This window comes from Heterodontus francisci, chromosome 14 (assembly GCF_036365525.1).
Source record: "Heterodontus francisci isolate sHetFra1 chromosome 14, sHetFra1.hap1, whole genome shotgun sequence".
Taxonomy (NCBI): Eukaryota; Metazoa; Chordata; class Chondrichthyes; order Heterodontiformes; family Heterodontidae; genus Heterodontus; species Heterodontus francisci.
Window position 1 is genome coordinate 91,000,659 of NC_090384.1, and position 18,724 is coordinate 91,019,382.

The window sequence follows — 18,724 nt, forward strand, 5'->3', positions numbered from 1 at the left end:
CCATTTATACTAATCCTACATTAATCCCATACTCCCTCTCACATCCTCAAAATTCTCCTGCCACCTACCTACACTAGGGGCAATTTACAATGGCCAATTTACTTATCAACCTGCAAGTCTTTGGCTGTGGGAGGAAACCAGAGCACCTGGCAGAAACCCACGCAGTCACAGAGAGAACTTGCAAACTCCACACAGGCAGTACCCAGAACTGTACCCGGGTCGCTGGAGCTGTGAGGCTGCGGTGCTAACCACTGCGCCACTGTGCCGCTCCTTGGAAGTTCTCTCTCTACTTGGTAGTTTTCTTCCCTTTTTATACAGTTGAACCCTAACTCAAAACAATTCAAAAGCGAAACCAACAACAGCAGGTCAACCTTTTGACCTCCATCAATCTTGACCTGTCATTTCTTTGTAAACATCTTCGCCAGGTGTCCAAAGTTCTCTGTTGTTTACTGAGCTGGAAGTCAGGTGGTTTCCCAAAAAGGCTCGTTTTCCTCAAGACCTCTCAGTGCCCCTTTTAAAAACATTTCCAGGGACTGCTTTTTCAAAGTCAAGTGGCCTTTACATGACCCCCTTTGAAAACCCCAAAGTTTAACATTTCGTCAATCTTTCAAAAATGAATCCTCAAAAAATATATTGAACAAAACACAGACACTTTTGTAATAGCTGAAATTGTTTTTCTGCTTCAGTGATTTAGTTTTTACGCTATTGAAACAGTCTGTTTTGTGAGAATATTATTTCTCTTCTTCTGATTATCCCAGTTTATTTTTTATTTTGCTTCAGACTGTAATGCCATCGGGATACCTCATCCCATTGCCACAGCAGGCATCTTTCAATAATTCAGGCAATGGGTCTCCTGAAATGAAAAATAAAAGTGTGTCCTCACCAGAGCATCAGCTTTACCATTCACCATTATCAGGTTTGTGATTAAACCTTCATGTTCAAGAGATTCAAACTGTGCAATGCTTGTCAAAACTTTTTTTTTTCATTTGTATAAATCAAGATAGAATAATGTACTTTTAATTAGTGGCACAACCATTCTGTTGGAGGAACAAAACAGTCTTTTTCACTGTTATGGAGCCCACAGAAAAATACCCTTTGCTATTCTGCTATAACTTGCTGTTACTTTGCCAGAGAGCTGCTGAGACAATGTTAATGTTAAAATTCAATTAATTTGTGGAAAACACTGAGCTGAATGCCTTCACTGTAAATTATAGCTTTCAGCCTTGGTTAACTCTCCAGATTTCTGTGTTTTTAAAAAAAAATCCCTTCATCTTTCACTTAAACCCCCTCAATTTTGTTTTTCTTCTCTTCATACAACCATTTTTTCCTCTCTTGCAAAGCTGTTTTGCGGCAGTTCCTTGATGCCATATCCCAAGACACAAATGCGCCCATTAAGATTACCGCACTGAGCTAAGTTGTATGGAATTGTGTTACAACCAGATGAGAAAGGGGTCTAAGGGGTTCCCTCTCAGCCTTTGCCTGGCTTAACTATAACAGGGTTTAATTTTAAAAGCATCGTGTTTTTAGCTCCCTCTCAGTGAATCCTTTGTCACTGCTCTCCAATTGTAAGGCAAATAAATCAACCAGACAGGTTTTCTTAGATTTAAACAAGAAAGCTGGAAGTTTATTAACCTTCAACTCTAATTCAAATACGTGATGTAACCACGCTAGCATGCATACGCGATAAACACACATGCAGATATCGAGATGAAAAAGTAGAAAGAATAAAGGGGAAAAGTTTGAGGCGATAGCTGGGATTTATTTACGGTCCTTTGAGTTTAATGTAGAGTCTTTGATTTCCAGTAAGTCTTGCCGTTTCGTTGGGGCCCAGTGCACGCTTTAAAATGTGTTTCGTTGTAGGAGTCTTTTCTCTCTTGAGGTTTAAGTGGCTTCAGTGGATCCAGAGATTAGTGTGTGTGAGAGAGAGCTAGCCAGGAGAGAGGCTATCTTCTTCCAAATTCAGTTGCAATCTCCCAAATTGTTCTGTGAGCAGTTCAAACAAAACCTGGGCTAGCAGCTTAGTCATGTGACTAGCTGTTTTAACAAACTTCTGCATTTGTCGATTCTCCATCCTGGCAGACACCCTGGAATGTTGGCTTTCTTACACATTCAATGTCTGGTGATCAAAGTCCATTTGGGTTAATTGGATCGGGGAGTGGTTCTATTGTCTCTCCAGGCAACTGTCTCTTAGTGTGTAAATTTTTTCAGCCACTGCTGATCTCTTTAAACAATTCATCTCTTCAGTCCAGCAACAGTTTAAAATTAATGTTTCATATGATGAAATTAATATGCCTTATTCTTGGCAGGTGGGGTCTTCATGACAATAGGCATGATTCCAGTAGTGTTTTATTTCTTTCAGAATAAATTGTGCTTTTCACTGAGGGGAAAGATTATATTGCTACTGCTTCTGCTTGTTGAGATTTTATCTGGTAAATGTCCTGCATCTATTTGCAATGTTTGTTTTACAACAGTACAAAAAAATTTATGCTTTGACAATGAGTTATTAATGTGTTCCCTCTCTTTGTAGGTGCTGCACCAATTACCGCTTCAGACTACTCTCCAGCTAATTTTTCTGCCACTCATATCACCCCTCTGAAATTGCCTTGTCCAGTGGCTGTTGCTTCTTCTGTAGCCTCTCTTCCTGTTGTGAGCCAAGCCAACATATCATCCTTCACTTCTTCAGGTCATCACTTTCCTATTCACAGCCCTAGCCCAGGAATTCTGAATTTCACACTGCAGAATCTTGGTTTGATCAACCCCGGGGTACACTTTTCAGTGAGTCAAGGGCCTACAATGACAACTGCTTCTCCAGAGCAAGCTAGTCCTCTCACAGGAAACATAAATCTACAGCAAGGAAAGATGATCTTTGTTAAACCAGTGTCTCCTCATCACCAACTGACTGGACAACCTGTAGCACTGATTAGTATACAACAGGTGAGCTATGCCTCAACACACCAAACCACAAGGAATGTGTTCAAATACTTTCTTTAAAAGGCTTCATTCAACTACTAGCAAGCAAAGCACTAACACAGTACCTTACAGGAATCCACACTACAGCTAAACTGTGCAGATGGCTAGCTGATCCTTAGTTTGATTCCAAATTTGTCCTGATATATTTCTCAGCTGAGATTGACAGGAAGATAGTAATATTTTGTGGGGGCAGGGGGGAAAATGCAAGATGCCTGCTTTCCAGCTCACCATGCTGAAAAGTATACGTGTAAACATCAGATTTTGCTCTGTCTTTCCAATTTTTGGCCCTTCCTCTTTATTGAAATAACCTACTGCCACTCACTGAACCCAAACATGAGCGATGGCTACTTCCTGCTAGCTCCCACAAAACTGTGTATCCCGAGTTATCCAGGAAGTGACAAATGGTAGCCATGAAGGGCGAATTCCCTGACTTTTCCCCCCTCTTTCCCCATCCCAAGACAGGAATGCTTCAAATTAATGCCCCAGCTGAGATCAATCAGCTCCATGCAGATCAGTGATCCAAGCTGCTCTGTTCAATACCATGCCAATGAGGGTATTTGCCCATTGAGCCATCGTGGGAGCTGGACAGTTGGTTTCTGATTATTATAGATTGATAATATAAATGTATTCTACACTCTTTGCCTTCTGTTTTGAATTATACTGTGGCTTTGAGCCAAACCAGAGTACCATTCTTCGTACTTAGATGGAAGCAGATGTAAAGTTTTCAAATGGTAAATTTCCTAAGTGTGTTGTCAAGCTGCTATGATTGTTTCATTGCAACCACTGACATAAATCCATTCAGTAGGATATTCTTTGGGGGTTCTCCTGATCATTTGCTTTAATGTCAGAAACTCCATTTATACAGTGTACCGGGGGTTTCTGTCTAAGTTACAGCAGGCGATCGAATGAGGGCCCAAGGAAATTTCCAGGGATCGTGTTTTGTTTAAAGCATCAAGTTAGTTCAGCATGTAGCTGTATTTCAGTTCTAAAGATGCTATTGACCTAACAGAGTTCTTTAAAATTATAATAGTGTTTGATAGGGTAGACTTTCCACTTATGGGGAGACCATAACTAGAGGCCACAAATATAAGGCAGGCACTAATAATTTCAAGAAGGAATTCAGGAGTTTTTTTTTTAACCCAGAGAATGGTTAGAATATGGAACTTGCTACCACATGGGGTAGTTGAGGTGAACAGCATAGGTACCTTTAAGGGGAAGATAGATTAAAGAAAATGCAGGTGAAAGGCACGGAGGTTGTTTTTCAGGTTAGATGAAGTAGTGTGGGAGATGGCTCATGTGCGGCATGGACCTGTTGGCCAAATGCCCTGTTTCTGTGCTGTAATTTCTGAGTACTTGTTAGCTCTTAGTTGGGTTGCAATTTCCCTTTTCTATTTATAAACATTTTATACTAAGATATGTGAACTTCAATATGCATTATTTGCCAAGTTGAGGAGTACACAAGCATCCTGCCCATAAGCTGCTGGATATATTGGTATATGTGGACTCTAGAGATGTGCAGGAATTACTCTTGTTCAGTAATACTGCTTTTTATTTGGTTCTCCACTGACCCCACCACAGTTATCTTGCTAACATATGGATCTCACCAAATAAGAAATTGGGGAATAACAAAGGTCATACTCCAACTAAGGGTTCAGCATATCAAATCTACTCTGTATAGGTCTGGTAGAGTAGTGGCATTTCTGAAACTTTTTTGAATGGGGTTGCCCTGGAAGGAGCAGCACAGTATGCACAATTTTCACATTTCAAAAAATACCTAATCATTCAGGATGAGCAGTGAAACAGTATCAATGTGTAATTTATACTTAGCAATATAAACACACAAATTGAGAGGCAGGAGTTCTGAAGTTAATTTTCTCTGGATTGTGTATCAAGTGCAACCCCCAAGGTTTTATGCTGCTTCTAATGAAATGAGTTCAATATTTGCTCATTGTGTCCTTGAAAAGATATTATTGTTGAAGTAAGTGAAGTTTGTATACCGCATCTGAGATCTGACTGTTTGCCAATATACCATTAAAAACTTCAAATTTCTAATCTACATTCTTAAGAACCCACTACGATGTCTATTTTGTTAAAGACTTTGTGATGCACATGCACCTTTTTGAAGAATTAATAGCTGTAAAAGAAGCTGGCACACTTTCAGTTAATGCACATTGACTGAACATGGATTAATATAAGCCTATTCCATCACTGTATTGTCAAATAAATTCCAACGGAGAGCAGTTTTAGTGACAATGGTAAAGCATATCCCAAACTGTATATGAAACAAGTAATAAAGTGTAATCTCTTTTAAATAGTTACTGATGATCTCTTACATTTTACAGCCTAGTGTGCCAGCTACACCTGAGGGTGCTCAGTCAATCAACAGGGAGAGTTTTTTCCGTACTCCAGGAGGTCCAACATCAGCTTCGATCCTGTCATCAGTAACTGCTGTTGTCACAAACAGCAATAGCAAAAGTCCTCCAGGAAACGTGCACCTTCCTCAACGAAAGCTTGAGGTCTGCACTGAAGATTTTCAATGACTTTGGAACAGCTGGTAAATCAAAAGTGGTCTGCAAGATTTTTAATGTATTGCTAGGTTATGAATAAATCTCGGTACATTCTAAATGTGTAGCGCATAATTTGCGTTTAATTCTATGATTTTTTTAATGTTATCTGGCAGCGCATATTGCTCTAAGGGATTGTTTTGAACAGAAGTTTACATTGTACCAATGTGACTGTTAACATAGCCATAGTTAGCAAAACTGTGACCTTCTGCCTAAGCAGAATAAAATCCAATGCAAATCCATATTCATATAAAGTACTATGGTTAAGCATGGCTAAAATTACAAACTACAAGTAGTACTTACTTTGCACATGAAACAATAGGATGAATACCATCCTACCTGGAGTTGGTTTATTGTTGTATGTATACAAGTGGTGCAACTATTGTACACATTAGCTGGAAACTAACATTGGATGACATTCATGGAATCCACTGGGGATGATATATTCAGCACAGATGCATACATACTGTAAAGTCATCCCCTCCTCCATTTAAGAGAACAATATCACATTAAGCAGCTGTCATTACTGAACAAAATCGGTCAGTATGAAATTAAGATGCCACAGAACATCTGATATTGGAGGTAAAAATCACAGGAAAATTGTATGTTTACATTTGAAAATGTGCATAGTACCAGGATAATCCTTTGGGGAAATACATAAACGTACTGTAGCTTGTACATATTGTGCTGTATTTATGTCTTACATTAAAGCATTAACTTTAAATGGAATTAAATTTCAAATTGATATACTTATCCAAATTTAGATGTCACCATCTCTTGTAAACCAGTCTGAACAGATACTGTGAGCTGTAGATGGTCATAGGTTTCTAATGATTTCTGGGCTCTATTCGCAATTAAATCTTAAAACATGGAAATCCAAGTAGATGGCAAGTGATCTTTGTTAGTCCAATCAAGTTTCTGTCTAATTATTTGAATTTATTTATATTGTCATGCTGTTCTGTACTGTGACTAGTTCAGAATAAATCTGTACAGTTTAATTTCTATACATTGAAGTGCTTATCAGTTGACTAATTTTTACAGTTTAATGGGTGCAGTGTGTGTCTGAGTATTTATTTCCAAGCATTGCTGTGTCGCAAATAGTTGACACTCTGCTTATTTTCCTAGAATGCAGTGAGTCATGACAGTCCATGGGCACGGTTACTATGTGGTAAACTGAACCTCAACAAATATGTAAAAGCAAAATACTGCGGATGCTGGAAATCTGAAATAAAAACAAGAAATGCTGGAACCACTCAGCAGGTCTGGCAGCATCTGTGGAAAGAGAAGCAGAGTTGACGTTTCGGGTCAGTGACCCTTCTTCGGAACCATTCCGAAGAAGGGTCACTGACCTGAAATGTTAACTCAACAAATATGTGCTTAACTCTTGCCTGATGTATTATACGATGATACTAAATGGACTTTAATTAATTTCTTACTCAAACTGTTAAACTTTCATGGCACAGGCTCATTTATCCCCTATTCTCTGCGAAAGAAAGTTTCCCAAACTATTTTTCTTACCCACCCAGAATTGATGGTACAAAATAGATGCCGGCTCGCTCTCATTTGGCCTGCAATGCTTGAAATTGTCACGGTATAGAGGAGTACTTTTTGCATAAAACGTTTATAGAATTTGATTCAGAACTCCAACAAACTACTCAACGTTGTGATTGTATATGATGGTCTGGAGGCTGTAGAAAGGAAAACAAATGTCATCGAACACCATTTTTAAAAACTTGAAATTGGGATTCCACACTGCCAATAAAATTAACCGAGAATAGCTATAAATAGTTATCCTTAGCCATTTTGGGATGATCATACCAGACATTACTTGGAGATTACTTCTCAAAGGCAATTAGGGATGGGCAATAAATGCTGACCTGGCCAGCGACGCCCACATCCCATGAATGAATTTTTAAAAATGTAGTGGGAAAGATGCTACACTTATTTAACTACCCATTTGTAGGGCAAACTAATTCAAAGAACAGTAGAGCACAGGAACAGGCCATTCGGACCTCCAAGCCTGTGCCGATCTTGATGCCTGTCTAAACTAAAACCTTCTGCACTTCCAATGACCGTATCCCTCTATTCCCATCCTATTCATGTATTTGTCAAGATGCCTCTTAAACGTCGCTATCGTACCTGCTTCCACCACCTCCCCCGACAGCAAGTTCCAGGCACTCACCACCCTCTGTGTAAAGAACTTGCCTCGTACATCCCCTCTAAACTTTGCCTTCGCACCTTAAATTTATGTCCCCTAGTAACTGACTCTTCCACCCTAGGAAAAAGCTTCCGACTATCCACTCTGTCCATGCCACTCATAACTCTATCATGTCGCCCCTCCACCTCCGTCGTTCCAGTGAAAACAATCCGAGTTTATCCAGCCTCTCCTCATAGCCAATGCCCTCCAGACCAGGCAAAATCCTGGTTAAACCTCTTCTGTACCCTCTCCAAAGCCTCCACGTCCTTCTGGTAGTGTGGTGACCAGAATTGCATGCAATATTCCAAGTGTGGCCTAACTAAGGTTCTATACAGCTGCAGCATGACTTGCCAATTTTTATAGTCTATGCCCCGACCGATGAAGGCAAGCATGCCGTATGCCTTCTTGACTACCTTATCCACCTGCGTTGCCACTTTCAGTGACCTGTGGACCTGTACGCCCAGCTCTCTCTGCCTGTCAATACTCCGAAACGTTAACTCTGCTTCTCTTTCCACAGATGCTGCCAGACCTGCTGAGTGGTTCCAGTATTTCTTGTTTTTATTTCAGATTTCCGGCATTAGATCTTCCAAAATGCATTACCTCACATTTGTCCGGATTAAACTCCATCTGCCATTTCTCCGCCCAAGTCTCCAACCGATCTATATCCTGCTGTATCCTCTGACAATCCTCATCACTATCCGCAACTCCACCAACCTTTGTGTCATCTACAAACTTACTAATCAGACCAGCTACATTTTCCTCCAAATCATTTATATATACTACAAAGAGCAAAGGTCCCAGCACTGATCCCTGCGGAACACCACTAGTCACTACCCTCCATTCAGAAAAGCACCCTTCCACTGCTACCCTCTGTTTTCTATGACCGAGCCAGTTCTGTATCCATCTTGCCAGCTCACCTCTGATCCCATGTGACTTCACCTTTTGTACCAGTCTGCCATGAGGGACCTTGTCAAAGGCTTTACTGAAGTCCATGTAGACAACATCCACTGCCCTTCATCAATCATCTTCGTCACTTCCTCAAAAAACTCAATCAAGTTAGTGAGACACGACCTCCCCTTCACAAAACCATGCTGCCTCTCGCGAATAAGTTCATTTGTTTCCAAATGGGAGTAAATCCTGTCCCGAAGAATCCTCTCTCTAATAATTTCCCTACCACTGACGTAAAGCTCACTGGCCTATAATTTCCTGGATTATCCTTGCTACCCTTCTCAAACAAAGGAACAACATTGGCTATTCTCCAGTCCTCTGGGACCTCACCTGCAGCCAATGAGGACAGAAAGATTTCTGTCAAGGCCCCAGCAATTTCTTCCCTGGCCTCCCTCAGTAGTCTGGGGTAGATCCCATCAGGCCCTGGGAACTTATCTACCTTAATGCTTTGCAAAACGCCCAACACCTCCTCCTTTTTGATAACGACATGACCCGGACTCATCATCCACCAAGTCCTTCTCTTGGGTGAATACTGATGCAAAGTACTCTTTTAGTACCTCGCCCATTTCTTCTGGCTCCACACAGATTCCCTCCTGTGTCTTTGAGTGGGCCAACCCTTTCCCTGGTTACCCTCTTGCTCTTTATATATGTATAAAAAGCCTTGGGATTCTCCTTAATCCTATTTGCCAATGACTTTTCATGACCCCCTTTAGCCCTCCTGACTCCTTGCTTAAGTTCCTTCCTACTTTCTTTATATTCCTCAAGGGCTTTGTCCGTTCCAAGCCTTCCAGCCCTTATGAATGCTTCCTTTTTCTTTTTGACTAGGCTCACAATATCCCTCGTTATCCAAGGTACCCTAAACTTGCCAAACTTATCCTTCTTCCTCACAGGAACATGCTGGTCCTGGATTCTAATCAACTGACGTCTGAAAGACTCCCACATGTCAGATGTTGATTTACCCTCAAACAGCCGCACCCAATCTAAATTCTTCAGTTCCTGCCTAATATTGTTATAATTAGCCTTCCCCCAATTTAGCACCTTCACCCGAGGACTACTCTTATCCTTATCCACAAGTACCTTAAAACTTACGGAATTATGGTCACTGTTCCCGAAATGCTCCCCTACTGAAACTTCGACCACCTGGCCGGGCTCATTCCCCAATACCAGGTCCAGTACGGCCCCTTCCCTAGTTGGACTATCTACATATTGTTTCAAGAAGCTCTCCTGGATGCTCCTTACAAATTCTGCCCCATCCAAGCCCCTCGCACTAAGTGAGTCCCAGTCAATATAGGGGAAGTTAAAATCACCCACCACGACAACCCTGTTACTTTTACATCTTTCCAAAATCTGTCTACATATCTGCTCATCTACCTCCCGCTGGCTGTTGGGAGGCCTGTAGTAAACCCCCAACATCGTGACTGCACCCTTCCTATTCCTGAGCTCCACCCATATTGCCTAGCTGCATGACCCCTCCCAGGTGTCAAAAGAAAGTTATAGCCTCCATCCTTCTTATTGCATGGCTATTGTATCATCCCTCAATAAAAACCACAAAACAAAGCACCAGCATAGATCGTTCAGCCTTCCATTTAAATTTATGATCTCTTCTGTCCATGTGGAAGATAATTGCATAAATTTAAATTGCTATGAAGAACTGCTTCCCGACATCAGTCTTAAATTTGCTTTTTTTTTAAAGTTTGTATCCATGTTCCCGTATACAGTTGTTAAACTCAAGTTTTCTGGATTAACATCTTCTATTCCACTTCAAACAAATTGCATTTATGTGGTGTTTAATATTTTTTAAACACAACTCAAAACATTTCATGGTTGAGGCAAGCACAAAGCCATAGTAGAAAATGACAGGAAGCTTGATTTAAAAAGTTGGGTTTAAAGTTGGTTCTTGAAGGGGGAGCGATGATTTGGTTTAAGATGGATCAAATAAGTAGAACAGAAGTGACCGAAGCCTCTGTTACCAATAATAGGGCAAAGGCCAGTCTTGTACACCTTTTGTACTGTCTGCTCATTCTCCTTTTCCAGGTTGTGTTAGCTGTGGTTGGGGTAGCACTGTGTTGGGTCAATGTTGTGGATTCATGCCCCATTCTGCCGAATTCTGCACTGTTAGGGGTGCCATCTTTCAAGTGAAACATTAAACCAAGGCCACGTCTGCCCTCTGATAGATGCCAAAGTTCCCATTGCACTATTGCAACCCTAGCTGATGCCTTTTCCACTTCCAACCTAAGGGTATTGAGACCAACTGTAGCGCCTTAATGCTACCTCGGCTGTGATCAACAAAATTGGACCAAACGTCAAAGCAGGGACATTGCCATCGATACAGGTTAATACCACACCTTGCAGCACTTTATCGACCGGGGAGCCTTACATTAAATCTACACTAGAAGGTATGCACATTGCTATGTGAAAGATCAGCCAAGGGGATGGTTGATGTCTGAGATTCCCTCCATCTGAAGCAAGAGGTAAAGTGGCTAGTGTTGGTAACAGTCTCAGAAGTTTGTGAGGTGAAGATTCTTAAGGAAAGGAGAACTTAAATCACTATTGTGTAACAAAGGACACAACATTTTGGGGTTTCAGTGCTGTTTACTGTCTTAGAACTGGTGTCAGGACTGCCATTTCTACTGGCTATCATCTCAATCTAATTCCCAAATCAGCAGGACCTACAGTATAAAACTGTCAGTTACATAGAACAATTTACAATTTGTTCAGATCCACAGAATGAAAAGAAATTGCATTCATAACTCCTTTCATGACCTCAGGAATCCCAATGTGCTTTACAGCCAGCGAAGTACTTTTTGAAGTGTAGCCACTGTTATAATGTAGGAAACGTGGCAGCCAATTGGCACACAGCAAGCTCCCACAAACAGTAACCAGATAATATTTTTGTGATGTTGCAGGATAAATATTGGCTAGGACACCTGGAAGAACTTCCTGGCACCTCTTCAAGTCGTGTCATGGGATCTTTTACATCTACCTGAGAGTAAAGATGGGGCCCGTTTAACATCTCATCTAAAAGACAACACCTCCAACAATGCAGCATTCTCTCTACTGCACTGGAGTGTCAGCCTGAATTTTATTCTCACATTTCTGGACTGGGACTTGAACCCACAAACATTGACTTAGAGGTGAGTGTGCTACCAACTAAGCCAAGGCTGTAACAACTTAAATTTATATGGAACATTTAACTACTTTAAATGTACTACGGTGCTGAACAAGAGTGATGATGAATAAAAAATATTTTTTGACACTGAACTATAGAAGCAGTAATCAGCAAAGATGACCAAAAGCTTGATCAAAGAGGTAGATTTTTAAGAGAATCTTAAATGAATGGTAGAGGGGGAATTCCAGAGCATAGTTCCGAGGCAGCTGAAAGCATAGCTGCCAGTGGTGGAGTAAATTATTAAAATTAGAATGTGCAGGATATCAGAATTAATGGAGCGCAGAGACTTGTCCGGCTGGTAGAAGCTACACACAGGGAGGGAGGGAGCCATGGAGGGATTTGAAAAGAAGCATGATTTAAAATTAAGGCATTGTTGGACGGGGGAAGCCAGTGAAGGCCAGCAAGCACAGGGTTTCAATAAGATCACCTCTCATTCTTTTAAACTATGGATACAGACCCAACCTGTCCAATCTTTCTTCATAAGATAACTGCCCACCCACCCCCATCCCAGGTATCAGTCAAGTGAACCTTCTCTGAACTGCCTCTAACACATTTATAGCCTTTCTTAAATAAGGAGACCAAAACTGTACAGAGTACTCCAGATGTGGTCTCACAAATATCCTGTACAAATGTAGCAAGCCATCCCTACTTTAATATTCCATTCCCCTTGCAATAAACGACAATATTCTGTTTGCCTTCTGAATCAATTGCTGTATCTGCATACTAACCTTTTGTGATTCATGTACCAGGACATCCAGATCCCTCTGTACCATTGAGTTCTGCAATCTCTTTCCATTTAAAAAATATGCTGCTTTACTATTCTTCCTGCCAAAATAGATAAGTTCACAATTTTCCCGCATTATACTCCATTTGCCAAATTTTTGCCCACTCACTTAAACTATCTATATCCCTTTACGGACTCCTCACGTCCTCTTCACAACTTACTTTCTTACCTGTCTTTGTGTCAACAGAAAATTTAGCAACCATATATTCGGCCCCTTCATCCAAGTCATTGGCATAAATTGTAAATAGTTGAGGTCCCAGCACTGATCCCTGTGGCACACCACTTGTCACATCTTGCCAACCCAAAAATGACACATTTATGCCTAATCTCTGTTTCCTGTTAGTTAACCAATCCTCTATCCATGCTAATATGTTACCCCCAATGCCATGAGCTCTTATTTTGCTTAGCAACCTTTGATGTGGCACCTTATTAAATGCATCCTGGAAATCTAAGTATAGCACGTCCACAGGTTCCCCATTTTCGACGTTGTTTGTTACTTCCTCAAAGAACTCCAATAAATTAGTCAAACATGATTTCCCTTTCATAAAACCATATTGATTCTGCCTGATTACATTGAGATTTTTGAAGTGTCCCATTATAACCTCCTTAATCATAGATTCCAGCATTTTCCCTATGACAGATGTTAATCTAACTGGCCTGATGTTTCCTGTTTTCTGTCTCCTTCCTTTCTTGAATAGAGGAGTCACAGTTACCATTTTCCAATCTGTTGGGACCTTTCCTGAATCTAGGGAATTTTGGAAAATTAAAAACCATGCAGCTACTATCTCAGCAGCCACTTCTTTTAAGATCCTAGGATGAAGTCCATCAGGACCTGGGGACTTGTCAGCTTTTAATTCTAATAATTTTTTTCAGTACCCTTTCCCTGGTGATTGTAATTGTTTTAAGTTCCTCCCTCCCTTTCACCTTCTGATTCGCAATTATTTCTGGGATGTTATTTGTATCCTCTACAGTAAAGACAGATGTAAAATATCTGTTCAATTCATCTGCCATCTCCTTATTTTCCAATATTAATTCCCCTGACTCACTCTCTAGAGGACCAACGTTCACTTTACTTACTCTTTTCCTTTTTAAATACCTGTTTTTATATTTCTAGCTAGCTTTCTCTCATACTCTAATTTCTCCTTCCTTATTAACCTATTCGTCATTTTTGCTGTTCTTTATAGTCAGCCTGAGATGACAGCAGGAGAGTAGGAAAGATGAGAGCAATGAAGAAGTGGGGTTTATAAGGGTAGATTACCTGAGGGCAGAGAAAAGAAAAAAGGTACGATAGTAGGGAGGGATAAAGTGAAAAGCGGAAATATAAATAATTGGGTGCAGAGCAGCAGCCAAAACATAAATGAATGGATGGACACAGGGAAACTGAGCTGGATCGGCAGCGGCTTACACGCTAGATCAAAATAGCTAAATGTGAGACCAGCAGCAATTCAATGTGCAGAACAATGAAGCCTATATTTCCCCCAAAATTTAATATTTTCTGCATCCATATTAAAATAGCTATTGTTGGATCCAAGACTTCTACCAGAGCCTGTGGATGAGTCCCTGGTGAATCACTGCAGATAAATCTGACAGTTGAAATAATGAGGCACCATATTCTTCACCTCATAAGCAATTTTCAAACCACCAGTTGAGTTTTGAAAGAAAAGTAGGTTGAGACTGTGAAGAATTTCTTCAATGACTGTCTCTAAGGCCTCGTCTACAAAAGAATAAGGACAGTTCGTTGAAATTGACTGAGCTGTGGGGTGGATGGATGTCAATGTCATTATTGTCAATTTCAGTTACAGCACCAGTTGAGGTGATTAATTGGCGTTACATCCAAAGGATGGAGCTAGTCCAAGTCGTCCAACCAGTAGTGATTATCCCACTAGCCATCCCTCTCCCCACTGATGAGATACATAGATCCAAAGCCCCCACTTTAACAATAACAAATCTCAGTTCAGCTGAAGCAACCCATGATACAGCCTAATTATAATGATAACTGAGGAGCACTGCTATAGATTGATGTGACAGCCACCATGCTCATTCGGATGGTGGTTTAGGTAAGGGACCCGGTTTCATCTCTGGCCTGTGAAAAATGGGAACAGTGCAACTTATAAAATGGCAGAAAATGTAGAAGGTGAAACTGCTTCCTTGGTAGTGAAGAATGACAGCACTCGCCATTCATTACACTTACAGCTGTCTACAAACATTGTGGGCTTTTGCATGGCAAGTTACGTTTATCAGAGAATCAAAGCAATGTGACCTCCTCCACAGGGAACATCTGTGGTTGCAGGGGATCTGAGATCTGTGTTAACTGGGCATGTCTCATCAACTAATTAGATTGAAGAATCCTTACTGAGGCAGAGTCTAAACCAGGAGGTGTAAGTTAAAATATTTAATTCAATGTAAGGTCTTGTACAGAAAGAGAAAGAAAGATGAGATTGAGAGACAGGAGACAAAGAAAAATTAAAAACAATTATTTTTATTTAAAAAAAATTTCCAACAATTATTAAAATCTGAAAGAATGAGACTTTCATACTTGTAAAACTACATTTTCAGTGCCAGGCAAGTTGTAGTAATTAGGGCATATTACACTATTAAAATTCACTTACATTTGAATTAATAAGCCCTCACTTAATGGGTATGATTAATGGGTAACTAGTGAATAAGCACCACAACTTCATACCCTTCATGCATTTGAATACTGAGTCTCTCAGCGAGGTACTAATGTAGCAAAGCTTGTGAAGACACAGTGCAATCCAGACAGCAACTTCCTGATTTCTGCATTTAACTGCTCAGGTGCAGACTCTGGAAGTTGCTGCCCAATTCATTCCTTAGCAATAGTGAACAATGGTAGCCTCACTGTTATTCCTGTTGCAAAATCTGGGTCACTGTCTTGATATACGAACATACGAATTAGGAGTAGGAGCAGGCCACTCAGTCCCTTCAGGCTGTTCTGCTATTCACTGAACCTTCTCTGAACTGCTTCCAATGCATTTACATCCTTCTCTAAAAAAGGAGGCTAATACTGTACACAGTACTCCAGATGCAGTCTCACCAATGCCCTGTATAACTGAAGCATAACTTCCTTACTTTTGTATTCAATTCCCCTCGCAATAAACGATAACATTCTATTAGCTTTAGCTTTCCTAATACATGCTGTACCCGCATACTAACCTTTTGTGATTCATGCACTCGGACACCCAGATCCCTCTGCACCTCAGAGCTCTGCAATCTCTCACCATTTAGACATTATGCTTCTTTTTTATTCTTCCTGCCAAAATGGACAATTTCACATTTTTCCACATTACACTCCATTTGCCAGATCTTTGCTCACTCTATCTATAACCCTTTGTAGCCTCTTTATGTCCTCGTCACAACTTATTTTCCTACCTATCTTTGTGTCATCAGCAAATTTAGCAACCATACCTTTGTCTTTTCATTCATGTCATTTATATAAATTGTAAAACGTTGAGGCCCCAGCACTAATCCCTGTGGCACACCACTCGTTACATCTCGCCAACTAGAAAATGATCCAATTATGCCTACTCTCTGCTTCCTGTGAGCTAGCCAATCTTCTATCCATGCCAATATGTTACCCCCTACACCATGAGCTTTTATTTTCTGTAATAACCTTTGATGTGGCACCTTATCAAATGCCTTCTGGAAATCTAAGTACATGGCCTATTACTAAGATATTCACACTGATTACCATATACATTGTAGGTATACACAAAGGACATAAAATGGCAACAAAGTGTTACTACTGCATCATTCATGTCTCACTTACTTTATTATTTTCTATTACTCACAAAGTGTTCAGTTGATACTGCAGCTTACACTTATCCCCTTTCAGAAGGAACCTGTCTTTTGTCTTGTCCCAGAATTTAAGCTCTCTCCCTCTCTTCTCATTGACGTTCACAGTAAATGTAGTTTCTATAGCAGACCTGCACATCAACGATCAGAAACTTGCATCCTTATGTGCACTGCAAATGTGAGTAGGGTGTCTCATGATCAGCAATTTCAGAGTCATATGGCCTGCCCATCATGCACGTCTTTTAATTGTGTCTTTGAAGATCATAACTTGTGTGCTTCTTCGCTCCCAGACTCTGTCATTACTACTGTCATTCAGAGCATGACAGCCCCCCATTTTACTTTCATTTTTAGTTATTTTTTCTTCCTTTTTTTAACATTCTTTTTTACATTTTTTACAATCTTTTTTTTTGCATTTATTTCATTTCATCTTTGTTTGTTCAGTTTGCTTACCCACTGTTTTTTTTCAGGTTTGCACTTGCTGCTGTTCAATATTCAGTGTATTTACACCTAATCTGTACTAATGCTTTGTCTTTCAACACACCATTAACATATTGTTTCCCTTTGCTCCGTGACCTTTTGGTCAGCTATGTGGCCTGGTCCAATCTAGACCTCCTTTGTTATCTCTTGCCCCACCCCCACCCCCACCTCACTTGCTTATAACCTGTGACTTTTCTAATATTTGTCAGTTCCGATGAAGGGTCACTGACCCGAAACGTTAACTCTGCTTCTCTTTCCACAGATGCTGCCAGACCTGCTGAGTGATTCCAGCATTTCTTGTTTTTATTTCTGTCATTACTACATTGTGGAAACACATTTGAACAAGAGAACTGATGAAACCCTCATCTATTAAACCATTTCTCTGGATCTTTATGCACAATACATCTCAAGATCAAAGCAGGCAATCATGTTAGTTTTCATTTCACTCTGCTGCCTGTGTCCTTCGTTACACCAAGTCCCATTCACCCATCACCCCTGTGCACGCTGATCTACACTGGCGCCTGGTAAAGTTAAGCCTCGATTTTAAAACTTTCATCCTTGTTTTCAAATCCCTCCATGGCTTCACCCTCCCTTTTCTTGTAATCTCCTCCAGCCCTACAACAATCTGAGATATTTGTACTCTTCTAATTCTAGCCTCTCGAGCATGCCTAATTTTAATTGCTCCACCATTTGTGGTCATATCTTCAGCTGCCTAGGCCGTAAGTTCTGGAAATCACTTCTTAAACCTCATCACCCCTCTACCCCGCTTTCCTCTTTTAAGTCGTTCCGTCAAACCTACTTCTGATCAAACTTTTGGTCCTCTGACCTAATATCTCATGTGGCTCGGTGTCATATTTTATTTTCTCCTGTGAAGTGCCTTGGGATATTTTATTACATTAAAGGTGCTATATAAACGCAAGTTGTTGTTGTGCAGAATCCATCAAATAGATCAATAGATCAAAACAGGCAATCATGTTATTTTTGGTTTCAGGTTGAGTGTTGCAACTTTCCAGCTTTGACGGATTCTTCCTCTCCTTAGATTCCTAATTTATGTAGCTGACAGTTTGGTCCCACAAACAATTCTCATTGACCATTGCACCTCCAAGCTTCTCACACATCCAACATTTTAAAGCCAGGAGAAAATTACTTATGTACTAAACACATGCTTCCCTAACAGAGACTAATAGAGCTATGTGGTAGCTATGTGATACCTGTGGTTGGCATCCTTCCATCTACGAGAAATGATGAACATGCAGCAAACAATCCATTTAGATGGGGTGTCTTCTCTTGCTGCATCTTTACTCATGGCTGTGAAGGCCAATACTTGAGAGGGAGGTTCTGCCACAAGTGCTGCACATGAAGCTGCCAAGCTGTGAGTTGTTGTTTTTGACATTGAGGCATGTTGCCAAGCTGCTGCACCAACTGGTCGTGGTGGTGTGCACACCAGTCCACAGGATGTGTCGCCATTTTCTTCTTGCGCCAGCTGGTGACTCCCAAGTCACAGTGGCGCAGTGGTTAGCACCGCAGCCTCACAGCTCCAGGGACCCGGGTTCGATTCCGGGTACTGCCTGTGTGGAGTTTGCAAGTTCTCCCTGTGTCTGCGTGGGTTTTCTCCGGGTGCTCCGGTTTCCTCCCACAAGCCAAAAGACTTGCAGGTTGATAGGTAAATTGGCCATTATAAATTGTCACTAGTATAGGTAGGTGGTAGGGAAATATAGGGACAGGTGGGGATGTTTGGTAGGAATATGGGATTAGTGTAGGATTAGTATAAATGGGTGGTTGATGTTCGGCACAGACTCGGT

General features: G+C 40.8%; 1 protein-coding gene across 4 annotated transcripts in view; it reads left to right on the forward strand.

Annotated features, from left to right (window-relative positions):
* The window catches only part of e2f8 (E2F transcription factor 8), a 44,557-nt gene extending 32,822 nt beyond the window's left edge, over nt 1-11,735 (forward strand). For 3 of the 4 annotated variants that reach the window (XM_068046522.1, XM_068046523.1, XM_068046525.1), the window contains 3 exons: nt 781-916; nt 2,528-2,934; nt 5,313-6,518. In XM_068046522.1, coding sequence (XP_067902623.1) covers nt 781-916; nt 2,528-2,934; nt 5,313-5,510 — 741 coding nt within the window. In that variant the 3' untranslated portion in view covers nt 5,511-6,518. Of the gene's footprint in view, nt 1-780; nt 917-2,527; nt 2,935-5,312; nt 6,519-11,585 lie in introns of those variants that run through there. The other variant, XM_068046524.1, reaches the window with a different exon arrangement.
* Nucleotides 11,736-18,724: the final 6,989 nt, after the last annotated feature.